This window comes from Amblyomma maculatum, chromosome 8 (assembly GCF_055883805.1).
Source record: "Amblyomma maculatum isolate TAMU_Amacu chromosome 8, ASM5588380v1, whole genome shotgun sequence".
Lineage (NCBI taxonomy): Eukaryota > Metazoa > Arthropoda > Arachnida > Ixodida > Ixodidae > Amblyomma > Amblyomma maculatum.
The window spans coordinates 102706158-102718973 of record NC_139351.1 but is presented as its reverse complement, the minus strand read 5'-3'; the positions used below and the strand labels follow the sequence as shown (position 1 = coordinate 102718973).

The 12816-nt window shown below is 43.3% G+C and overlaps 1 protein-coding gene across 3 annotated transcripts in view; it reads left to right on the top strand.

The window, feature by feature from the left end:
- Nucleotides 1-12816, top strand: part of LOC146182044 (glycogen debranching enzyme) — a 44406-nt gene that overhangs the window by 18479 nt on the left and 13111 nt on the right. For all 3 annotated transcript variants that reach the window (XM_084577047.1, XM_084577046.1, XM_084577045.1), the window contains exons 11-16: nucleotides 1259-1392; nucleotides 5586-5719; nucleotides 10190-10371; nucleotides 10436-10538; nucleotides 11002-11227; nucleotides 12003-12114. In XM_084577047.1, coding sequence (XP_084433173.1) covers nucleotides 1259-1392; nucleotides 5586-5719; nucleotides 10190-10371; nucleotides 10436-10538; nucleotides 11002-11227; nucleotides 12003-12114 — 891 coding nt within the window. The remainder of the gene's footprint in view (nucleotides 1-1258; nucleotides 1393-5585; nucleotides 5720-10189; nucleotides 10372-10435; nucleotides 10539-11001; nucleotides 11228-12002; nucleotides 12115-12816) is intronic.

Below are 12816 nucleotides of genomic sequence, written 5' to 3'. Positions count from 1 at the left end.
CACCTACTCGCCAATACCTCTGATCAGGACGAACGCAAGATTATTACTAGCACTCTCACTAGGATAGCCCTCCAAAAGCTTTTCTTTATATTTGCCTTGTAAGAGGGCCCTCCGTACATGGAGGGGGCTCTCAAATGCCATGTAGAGGGCTTCGCCCCCACCCTCTGTAATATTGGCAATACAGTCAAAACTCGATTTAACGAAACCCGATTTAACGAAAATCTCGATTTAACGAAGGTATCCTAATTCCCCCTCAGACACCCATAGGGTTCAATGCTTTGACTAACTCGAAATAACGAAACCGATTCCGTGATTTGTCCCGATTTAACGAACCTTTTTTCGAGAAATAAAGGTGAAAAAGTGTTAATTTTTGGTCTATTTTGTAGACAGCACCCCAAAATTAGAATTTTAGTAAGAATTGTTGTTGTTTCTTTTCATACGCGCTAGCGGCGCCGGTCGTGGTGTTGGCGCTACCCACTCGAAAGTAGCGCGGGGGGTCATGACGATGACCATACGGACCCCCAAAGATTGCGCTAGTTGTATGATTACCAACTTTGGCGCCAATTTGTCATTAGCTGTGTGGCTTGCCGTCCCGTCGGCGGTATTTAGGGAAGATTGTTGCGCCGCTAGCCGAACCGTCCTTTGGGTCGGTGCTACCGGCGTGAATTCGTCACGCGCGAGTGCGACGAAAAGTGAAAATGGTACGTGCTAACCGTTACGACCGCGATAAGCTGGTACGGTTTATGCGGATGCAAAATGCATTATGTTCAATGGGTGCTCAGTCGGGGACTTGACTTTACTACTTTTAAAACGAAAGTACTGTTTAAGCGGGTACGTTTTAACGAGGTTTTACTGTAATCGAATGTACTGAATTATGTGCCCAAGAAATGCCTCATTCAATTTAACGAAGTTCTCGATTTAACGAAATAATTCACGGCTCCCCTCAACTTCGTTAAATCGAGTTTTAACTGTAAATGTTTCTACCACCACCACCCAGTTGCGTTGCTTCATGAAAGTAGCGAAGTAGGATGAATTGGTTGCCTAATTGTGACATCGTTTGCATGGCACTTTTATTATGTATCGCATAATACTCCAAGCCAACTTTTCTGGTTCAGGGTATCGCACATTTGCATTTTAGCTAAGTGGCACATGATTTTATGTGGCTATTTCAAACTATGCATTGTCTCGTTTGGCTGCTTTGAAATGACTTCAGTTTTTGACAAGTGCCATGTCCTCGTGTTCTTTTGTCTTTTCATAGGTATCATGTCCCTGCTGTCTGAAATCCGCATTAAGAATGATCTTGGCCACCCCGTGTGTGACAACTTGCGTGTTGGTGACTGGCTCATGGAGTACATCGTTAAGCGCCTTGTTGTGGAACGCCCCACTATTAAGGCAAGAACTTTTGTGCGTGATACTATTGCTAGGGCCCTTAAAATCTCGTATTTACCAAATTCTTGTACTTTGAAGAGGCGCCTTAAAACTGTGGCGACACCCAATTTCTGCCTGAAAGCTCAAAAGAAGCTTACAAGTAATTGCGGATTTCAAGATAGAACTTAATTTAATGCCAAGTTAGACAAGTGTGTTTTAGAAAGGAGAGACAAAAATGTAGCCATCGAGATACTACGACTTATTGGCATTGTTATATGAAGCGCTACCTACACTTATGACTTCCTGTTCAAAGGCTCTTGTGCATATGAGGTGGTCACTGTGATTTTTAATTAATGTCTTCACTGTGTACAGGTTGTGCAGCTCTTGCAGGGGTAGAAGTGCTGCTCCATTCTGCTCCAGACTGCTTTTCCTGCTCCATCCTGTTCCAAAATGAAATATTGCTTCAAAACTGCTCCAAACTGGCTGGCTCGATGTTCTGCTATCAAATTTAGCAGAACACGGGAGCAGTGTCACAGCACCAAGGGCAAAGATATCCACGCATCTTGCACTGGGATTAAATACAAATAAAATTTTTGTGAGAGAGGGAAGCATGGAGCATAAAAAAATATTTGTTTGCAAGTAAATCTAGTAGTATGAGCTACAGGCGATTAGAGAGAATTAGTTGCAAAAACAAAATGCACTGTTTCATTTCACATAGCACCTCTTCCCAGCCTTTCGAATTACTGGTAGAGAGAGAAGAGAGAGCAGCAAGCGAAGCAGATAGTGCAAACTACTGTGAGCCGTTAGGAAACTTGTCCGACTTCAAAAACTGCATTAGTTATTCTAATGAAAAAGAAGACCATCAAGCCTCTTTGTCCATGTCAAGCTTGTCAGGCCTACGGCTATGGGTTGATACCCTAAAGGTGTCAAACGCTAGGAAGCTTCTCAAGAGTGTTGGAAAGCCATACAGGGCCTATGTCAAGATGTTAAAAATGAGCCCCAGCATTGCTCAAGCAAGGAAGAAACTATTGGCAGGAGGCAGGGAAGTAAAAAAAAGCTTAAGAACGAAAAGGCTACCCTACAGTGCCATCTATCTTTCCTTAAGGCACTACTGACTACTGCTCAGGAATTTATCAGCACAGACATAGGATTGAAAAGGATATGCTTAATATATAGGACGCAAATGTCATGCCCATTAATCTGAACTCGATTAGTGGCACTGCTTGAGCGCATCGAAGGACTCGACATTTGAATCTATCAAGTCAAAATAGGAAAACACTTTAGGTCAGGCTAGGTGTTCAGTTATGAAGCACTCCAGCAAGCGTTCCGTTTGCTGCTAGTCTGTTCCAAGTTGTTGCTAAGGTCTGTGTTAAATTATATACCTTTGCATGCATTGGCTGTTTGTCTTGTTGTAGATGAGTGCGAAGTTGGAAAGGCATTGAGCTGGCATAAAAAGTAATCAGATTGGAGATTTTATTTTTCAGAAAGAAAAAAAACTGCAATTATCAAAGGCATTTGACTTTAGAAGCTTGCTCCAAAACATAATTCCAATGCTCCAAAATTCTTATTTCATTGCTTCAAAGCTTCTCCAAAATGCTCGAGCCTGCTTCCACTCCTGTTCTTGCATGAACGTGTAAGCCCTGCATAGGAGATGATAATGCACATAGCAAGATAATTGCAATAAATGAAAAAAAAAAATTACAGGACCATCAGACATCTGACACTGCTTCTTTGATTTTGATTTTGCTGACACTTCTTTGTTCTTCTGTGAGATGGGATCTCCTTGTAGAGGGTGGAGGTAGGTGGAGTGGTGATGGATGGCACTTTTGGATAGTGAAGGTGGGTGGGAGTGGGTAAATGGGGTGCCCCTTACCTAATGGAGTGGTGTTTGAGAGGTGGCTGATTGATGTTGCATCTGAAGGGGGGAGGCAGGGGTTGAAGGTTTCACCATAGAGAAAGGAAATATAAAGAGAGGACACTGGACTGAAACTGGCCTCAGGAAGTATGTCACAACTATGCAGGTGTCTAGTATTCGCACCCAACGCCAGAGGGCGCAAACAGGAAAAAAATGGTTTTTAAATTCAAGCGTACAACTATCTTGTTATTAAATAGCCGACTATTTTAGCATACATATGAAGACGTAATTTATTGAAGAAACATGCAAGACTGCAAGTCGTCTGCTCTGTCAGCTCGGTATTGCGGTGGTGCACCAAACGACTTTTCGCTTGCTGGACAGCAGGTAAGACACGTTTTTCAGCTTCAAAACACTGACATAAAAAGTCAGCATAGGCTAGTGTTGTGTTTCTGCATCATCGGTGGGTAGTTTCCACAAGACGCAGTACAGCATTTAAAGCGTGGCGCCCATGCAGTTTTGATTACAAAAGTAAGAGGATGGAATGAGGGGAGCAAGAGGGGCCAGAGCGCACATATTTCGCAGTGCAGCTGAAGGGCAAAGTCTTGCGCATTTATGAAATTCTGAGCCTGTTTGTTGCTGTGACAATTGCGGGCAGATTGTTTTGCTCGTAGTGAAACACACTGCACGCCTTATTCTTGCGCATGCGCTCAATTGGTGCGTATTTCAAATTCCAAAAGGGTTCATATTGGTATATTTCAGGTATACTTTATCGCCGCCTGTCGTCAGTTCCTGTTTAGAGTCAAATCCTATTATGCATGTCATTGTGCCAGCGTTTCTGTATGGTGGAGAACTGTTTTGCTGCATTCAAAACAATTTTTAACTAGATGACTTGTGAATATGGTTATGTAATTCAGAATAACATGTGCATGTATTGACATTTTCCAGACCATTCTGCCATGTCTTCCGGCGGCCCTTCCTACTGCTCTGTGTCGTGATGCCAGAACAACGGCAGAACGCACAAGAAGCCAGGAATTAGTTTTTTCTTCATATCATGGGACAGCAGGACAGTGATGACTACAGTTCCTATATCTTTATGATATTTGGACTGCTGATGATGATGGACAGGTCACACAGTACTCAAACTTGTAACAAAGCGGTGTATAAAAGAAGGAAACGGGTTGCCAACATTAGAACAGCATTTATTGTTCAATATCTGTACCAGCTGCAAAGCATTACCTATACTTTTGAGCATGCCCATCTTGTCTTACCATTTTTTCTGCAAGCACTAGTGATGTGTTGACTTTTTTGCCTTGTGTTCTCTCTGTAATTACATCTATCCAGATTTGATTATGTTAAGGAACACAGTTGCCTTTCTATCAAGCCTTTCTCTGCCATGCTGGTCTTGATTTGCGGCCAGATTTTGTGCTCATTTTTTTATCTTGCCCTGAAATAAAAAGGTTCCTCGACACTCCGTCTCTTTATTAAATATTGCATGTTGAATGACTACTCCCTCCAAACAGAAGACAATCATGCCAGACAGAAAGAAGCTTTGTTGATTTATGAATCCACGCCTGCCTATTATAAGTGCACGTTTCTATACATCTTACATTCAGAATAATTTCGGGACAACGAAATTCGCAGAAGGGATTAGATGAGGCATTCTATCCACCTCAGGCCACAGACAAGGAAAAGGAGAAAACGTTATTGAGGAGAAATTGGTGTGTTCTTCGTGAGAGGACGCTTCTCCTCAAGCCGCCCCAGGAGTGGTAGTCGTTCGATGGCGCTCGACGACCTCCTTGGCCCAGGCCTCCTTAGCCCAGGCCTTGGCCCTGGCCTGGATCAGAGCAAACGTGGGTAATGCGCACGCAATTCGAAATTTGCGCCAGTGAAACGGAAACGAGAAGTGTGTGCCTTGGGTGCGCAAAAATTCACTGGGTGGCACGTAAGCAATTTGAAATTCGCGGCAGTGAAACAGGGACAGGAATGATCTGAAAGTGTGGGTCCAGCTGTTAGTTGCTCTCACCCACCGCTAGGCGCGCTAGAGCCGATTGGGCCGCTGGGGTCTATGGGAGTGTCCTCTCTTGATCATTCTTTCTCTGAGGTTTCACTTCAACAGCCATCAGATTCCCAGGGGGTTGGGGAATAAAGTGGCACTCACTGCCTTCGCATTAAAAGAGGAAAGATTTCATTTGACAAACAGTTTTAATACAAGCTGCCATTGTCATCATACTATCTGCGAAACAATGTCCTACACTGCTTGGAACTGGCCTCCACCAATGTTACTTTGCATGAAGGGATATTGCCTGGTGACGGACAAATCTGGATATTGCTAACTTCATGCTCTCTGTGTGATTGCCTGCAGCTTGCAAAGTGGCTGGACAGGGTATTTACACAAGTGAAGAAAGTCCCTCGCTATCTGGTGCCTTGCTACTTTGACGCTGTTGTGACGAGTACATACTGCGTGGTGCTGGAGGAAGTCTGGAGCAAGATGTCAAAGTAAGTTTCATGGCGATCACTGGTCCTCATTATTGGCTCACCTTTTTTTTTCGTAAGTGTGGCAGAAAAGCAAGAACCCTAAAACATCATAATAAGAGTGTTGTTGACAAAATAAAAGTGGGTGGGGGAGGGTCAAACATTTTCTTAGGGCAAGAAACTTCTTGAGAAAGATCTTTTAACACGGTCCTTGAGTGACATTTTGTTTTAAAAACATCAAGCATTTCAACTTGCTGTATACCCACATTTTTTATACATTGTCAACATAGGTGTGCTTAACAGTTGCACAAGGATAGGGCACTTTCTTTGGGTGACTGCTGAGGTTAGCCTGATGGTATGCCTGCAAGGATGCTCCAAATGATAAAATGCATAACAATATATATACAAGGTATTTCAGGGAAGTTTTTGAACTTTTAAGTAATTTAAAAAAATAGTAGGTTCAGAATTCAAAAGAAAGTATTTGCAGGAACACACTCTCTGTCCGAATGGACACATCATGCTGCAAAATGCCTCTAAATATGCATGTAATTAGCAAAAATCCAATAAATAGCTCTTTAATTAGTGTAGTTAGCTGGTTAGTGCCAATAGGGAGTTTGAGGCTGTGAACGAGAAGATGCCATATGTTTTTGAAACCAAGAAAAAAAAGCTCACTTTCCAGAGTGTAGCTCGGCAAAATTCTACGCTTTTTTTCGCATGTAGAGTGCTCAAAGAGTGTCAGAGTATGCGCAAGCGCAAATATCCCACGGTGACTTGTCGTTATGAATGCAATGCTCAATTTTAAATGCATGTACTAATTTCCCCCGTTAGGGAGCCTCAGCGCTCAGCTTAGACTGCGGGCAGCGCTATTGTCTGCTTTGTCGCAAGTATGAAAAAGGATAGTTATTGTCAGCCATGGCAACTTCACTTTTGGGAACACTGATATCCTCTGGCCTGGCACTCTGCCTGTCCGGTTATCTTTAGAAGAAACTTTATTATTTTTTTCATTTCTTTGCTAGCTTCGGGAATTAACGCCACATTTCTGTGACAGCGTGCAGATTGCTGTTTAATATTAAACAGTGCCGGTGTATTGACATGCATTGCATTATTTCTGTCAAGCACCTATTTTTTTTATGCGATATCGGCTTGACAGCTAAAAAAAAAAAAACAAGAATGACTTCGTTGTTGAAAAGATTGTAACTGAAAATACTGTAATTGTAGCACTACCTAGCTTCGTAGTGGTTGGCTCGATACGGTTGCCGTGTGCTGGATCACACGTGTTGCGTGTTTTAAGATCTGGTAGTCCTTGATGGCAGATATGTAGCACTTGTTATTTGTACTATAACAAGCACTTGTTATTTGTACTATAACAAACATGTTGCAAATTTTAATGACTCAGTTGGCTGCAGCCCCACTTGGATACTCCATGCGAGTACTACTCCTTGGGATGATAGAGAATAATTTTCAGGTTTTCAGACTCCTTCCATCCATTGCGATGCACAGAAGAATGCAGTCTTTAAAGAAGTTCATAGCAGAAACGAGCATCTCTTGGATAATCTTTTCAGCTGATATCTTTACATGCTGCTTCAGGTGTAGTACTTGCGAGCAGGCTAGTTGGCTATACGACTCCGATGACCTCTGGTGAATCAAGGAGGTGACACTGCTTCGTTCGGACAATGTGACAAGAAGTTAGACGCAATTTGTCGTTATTTTCGTTTTATTTTCATTTAATGTTTTCGTTCTGAATTTATTCACATTATTTCTAAATGTTTTGTTTACTTCTTCTTATTGTAACCCTGCGTTTCTTATGATGCTTTCTTCTTTGTCGTATCACAAATAACAGGCAGTTGGTAGCAAGCGCATCATCGGTATGAACGTCTTGGTTTAATTCTCTTGTGTGTGTGTTGTGTTTGTGTATAACCATGCAGCGCCAGAGGTCGTCGGAGACTGCTTTAGGTATTTGAGGTTCACTGACTCAGTCTTGAAAACTTTGTTTTAGCGTATCCCCAGAGGAAGGTATCTAGTCGTGAGAAAACGGGCGACCTAGGAGGCCAGGGTGTTGTTACCCCGCTCCCAGTGTAATGGTTGGGGAAGGTGCCGCCCACTGTCCAGAAATGGCGGGACTAGAAAGAGATTCAAGGGGGCTCCGTCATTGCTGAAACTATCTTTTTTTTCAAACGACCACTGGCTCTGAGGCAAATTCAGAAACGACTCCTTTTAGAATGCAGTCTGTGTACTTTTTACCAGTAAGGCTTCCGTCAATGAAGTAAGGACCGACAAAACAGCTGTTATAAATGCCACACCAAACATTTGCTGGCCATCTTACTTGGCCCTTGTTCTGATGTAGCCAATGTGGATTCCTGTCACACCAATAATGGGCATTCTGCAAATTCACAATTGAACCCCTCCAAAATTGGGCTTTGTCTGTCCAAAGCGCTTTGTGCAGAAATTTCAGGTCTTAATCACATTTGTTTGGACGTCATTTGCTAAAATTGAGCAGTACCTCAAAGTCATTCAGTATAAGTTCCTGGTAAAGACATACGTGATATGGATGGCAGCTCTGTCTTGAAAGGGACTTCACAACTGAAGCTGGGCTGGTTCTGAAACCATTGAAAATTTACCTGACACTTGCTTCCGGTCTGACAAAAAGGTATGCAAGGACATCAGTCTCAAAATCATCATTTTCACTCCCTTGTCTTTTCTTTTCTGGTAGTCTTGAATTGATTAAATATCAATATCAACTTGGAACATGTTTGCACACAACGACCAGTATGTTGGGCAGCATAGAGCCTGGATACCAGCTCCATGTCCATTTGCGTGCTGACATAAGCGGTCACAATATGCACCTTGTCGGCAGTGGAGTATCGAAGTTGCACTGGTGCAGCCATGCCCACAATTTGTACGATGCGGCACGACGCTTTATTCTTAGGCGGCATTTCCGCACATTCTAGTGATTTGAAACACTTCCACTGCAATGGCTTTGTCACATGTGCACCTCCGAAACAAGCATCTCAAATGCAAATGTCAGCGCTTTTTGAGAAACAGGAGCTAAAACATGCTAACACAACTGCAAGAACAATTGCGTGATAGCATACGGCCACTTCTGCGCAAGCCCCCCTTGCTACGCGGACAAAACTTTTCTTTTTCGGACGCATTTTGTGACATGCAGGGATTATAGGAAAATGGGAGCTCAACCTGGTGAGTAAATGAATATATGACGACGCCTCAAATCAAGCTATTCGAAAAGAAAAAAAGAACTGCAGCTGAGCCCATCGGGGCTCTCTGAATCGACATCCCCATAGCTGACAATGACTAATCTTTTTCTTATGCTGAGCGACAAAGCAGGCGATAATGCCGGCCACAGTCTAAGCTAAGCGCCGAAGCTTCCTAGCCACGGAAATAAGCACAGATGCTTCAAATTGAGTGCTGCAATCATTACGACGCATCACCAGTGGATGTTCTCCTTGTGCGCTTAGTTTCGGCGATGTGCAGAAAAAAGCGTTGGATTTCCTTGTGCTGCAAGGCTTTCGAAAATGAGTTTTTCCTCGTTTCAAAAACTGATATGGCACTGTCTCGTTAACGGCATAAAACTCGCCATTGTGACTAACTATCAAACTGTGATAATTGAAAAGCTAGTTACTGAATTTTTGTTAATTACATGCATAATTAGAGCTGTTTTGCAGCACGTTATGTTCGTTCATGCAGAGAGTGTGTTCCTGCAAATATTTATTTTTGTGTTTTGAGCCTACTATTTTTTAAATTACTTAGTCTTCCCTGAATACTTTGTGTATGTATATATATATATATATATATATATATATATGGTTTGCCTAAGCTTCATGCACAGATAGATAATCACATAGGAGTTATCATGGGGAGTGTGCAAGTTCTTAATCCTTGAGGAGTCATGGGAGTCTCAGCCCTCTGTGGCACAAAAGAGCTGAGGCTGCATTACTCCGAGGTCTAAACATGTTAGTTATGGCTGTAATCCTAACAGCGCTCAGTCTTCAGTATTTGGTCATGACGATAAAAAATGACAAAATATGTGAATTAAATGTTCACTGTCCCAGTGAATGCACATGCTCAGAATGTCAGATTTGTGGCGTAACTAGTTTTCTTTTCTTTATGCAAGAAATACATAGCGCATTCTATGTCTGGATGCATCCAGCAGACTCATGCATCGGTTATCATGCCTGTCCAGGCCACAGGGCATGCTGCAGAAGTTGCAGTTCGATTTGAAACTGTCAAAGGGACTATATAGGTACTCTGTACCACCCCACGGTGCGCACTGTAGCTGTCATGGGTAGCTGTGGCCACAAACTGTGCCCCGTTGCTTCAAGAGGATGGAAGCTGCCATGTACCATTCTAGTACCATCAGTATAATGTGGGCAGTGGTTTCAAGGCCACAACTAGATTCCTTGAAGCAGTGCTGTAGATTGGTAGCTACCGATAAGGCGTTGCTACTTGAACGTGCACTTGACATGCAAAACAATGCAGCTTTGTGAAGCATGGATCCACACTGGTGCGAGAATTGGCCCTGGGCTCGGTCATACTGGGTGGTTTTGTGCCTGATGCTCACCTCCCAGCCCTGTCGCGACAGCTGGCACCACCCCAGCCACCATACCGAATCGATGAAGCGACCAACACTCGCCAGGAAACCTGTACCACCATCTCTGCAGGTGGGCAGTGCCACTGCTGCCCTCTCCGGTACCATTAGAAATGTGTATGGATTTTTGTTTGTAGGCCTACCACATTTTGCGTCTGGCTACATGAGGAACTGGGGCCGGGACACGTTCATCGCCCTCAGAGGTCTCTTCTTGCTGACTGGTCGGTTCCAGGAGGCAAGGTACGGGCATTTTTAGGCCGTTTTCTTCTAAAAACAAATTGTCCATTCTTTCTTTCTTTTTTACTTTTTTTAACACTTGTTGCCAGATGGAAGGTGCCTTGAATTGTGGATTGTGCAAACTGAGCTTTACTTCCATGAAATGCTTCAATTTTATATCTTCTTCATACGATTTCATGAAGGTCTTGCTTTTTAAAGAAAACCTACTGCACCTCTTGAGCATTATTATGTGGGCCCCATCACATTGTGAAAGAGGATCAGAGCGTAGTATCTTACCATGTATATTGTTGGCGAGTTTCATTTGCTGCTGCTGCACCCTGTAACCTTGGTCACATAGTGCATACATAGTGTCTTTTGTTCAGACATTCGGAGGCTTTCTTTATCCAAGTTCTCAGAAGGTGTGAAGAATGAATTTTGCACTTAGTTTCGAAACATTGCTTATTGTCAAGGGTTTCTTTGTGCACAGGTTCATCATCCTGGGATTTGCTGGTTGCCTGCGCCACGGCCTCATTCCGAATCTGTTGGACAAAGGCACGCATGCTCGGTACAACTGTCGCGATGCTGTCTGGTGGTGGCTGCAGTCAATCCAGGACTACTGCAAGGAAGCGCCCGATGGGTACCTCATCCTCAAGGACAGAGTGGCACGACTCTACCCGACCGATGACAGCCCACCACTGGAACCGGGTAACAAGGTATGTTTAGACTTTCAGAGCCATCGAGTAGTCATGACTTGTATCAAGGAGCATTGGCAGGCCCTTGTTGAAGTGAAAACTGCATTTCAGCTCACATTTGGCACGAAGAAATGTTATTTTTAACTTTGCCTGTAATTCAGTGTCATGAGTCATGGGGCAAAGGGACAGGAGAGCCAGCCCTGCTATGAGTATTGTCTGGGTCACATCCAATAGCTGGCATCGCAGCTTGAGTGGAGACCCTGGTAAGATGCCAATATTTCTAGTTGCCGCTTGCCACTGCATTTCATTTCATAACTATGTCTGCAGGTGACATTCCAGTGTAATTATGTCTGAAAACGGGGAAAAGGAGAGCACAAGGTGGCATTAAGTGTATGGTTTCAGCATGGCATTATTGTTGTGTGCTGAATATGTTGTGGCATGCCGTCTTTGTGACCAACACACCAAAGCATAGCTTGCCAAGCTGAATAGCCTTTCAGTGTCCACATCTATGATTGCAAGTTTTGAACAACTTAATCAAGTTTAGTGCTTACAATCACTTGGTACTTCTTCAAGGGAAATGCATGTTGCATAATAGCTGGATGTAATTTTTGCTATTTTATTTGTTGGTTGCACAGTCTTGAAGGTAAATGTTATCGCAGCTGCCTAGGGAAGCTGCATTTAGCTCATTATGCCTGTTGTGTCCTCCCAAAATTGCTTCATCATGTGATAACTGGGATTAAATGCAGTGTCATAATGCAGAAGGAAATGATTTGCCCTCTGTTGCTGGTTTTCACAGGAGATGCCTCTGGAGGAAGTGATACAGGAGGCTCTGCAACGTCATTTTGCAGGCATTGCTTTTCGAGAGAGAAATGCCGGCTACCATATTGACAGCCAGATGACAGACGAAGGTGGGCGTGCTGATATGTTTGGTTGAATATGGTTGCGCTCACTGATAGGCTGGAGCAGTGGAAGTGGTTGTGGCAAGGAGCTTCAGTGAAGTGTGCATTTGAGATCAAAAGCCTAAATCTGGCAGCACTTGCTTGAATGGCGTCTCTTTTTTTTTTCTTCAAATAAGCGAAGAACACAGCCAAGCAAAATGTTTTCGTACTAATAAAGGCGTCATCACCAGCCTGATCAACCACAGCTGGATTTATGATTTTGGTAATTGGCCAAAAAGCAATTTTGACCAGATTGGAACTTGTTAGTGTGCCTTGTTCCATCGAGCATTGCACCTCTGCACTGTTCAAATGTCTTGTGTTCGTGCTTGTAGCTGGGTGGTAACAAAAGCATGAAGAGTTTGAATCATGAACGACTACTCTATTTGCTTTTATGTGATAGCGTAAGGAGCCCATTGAGGCCTTTTCTAGTAACCATTGTCGCACCATGTGGAACAAACTAAAACTTCACAGCCCAGCAATGGGATTTGAATCTGTGGTCTGACGCACTGTCATTCGGCAGTGACCACTGCACAACTGTCGCAGCCAAATATCTGCAATGCAAGCTTTACACTTGATGTACTATTGCAATGAAAAGAAATGCAAACAGCACAGTACCTGCACACTTCTTTGTTGTCACATGTGTACCTGAGCGGTAACAAAACTAGCTGACAC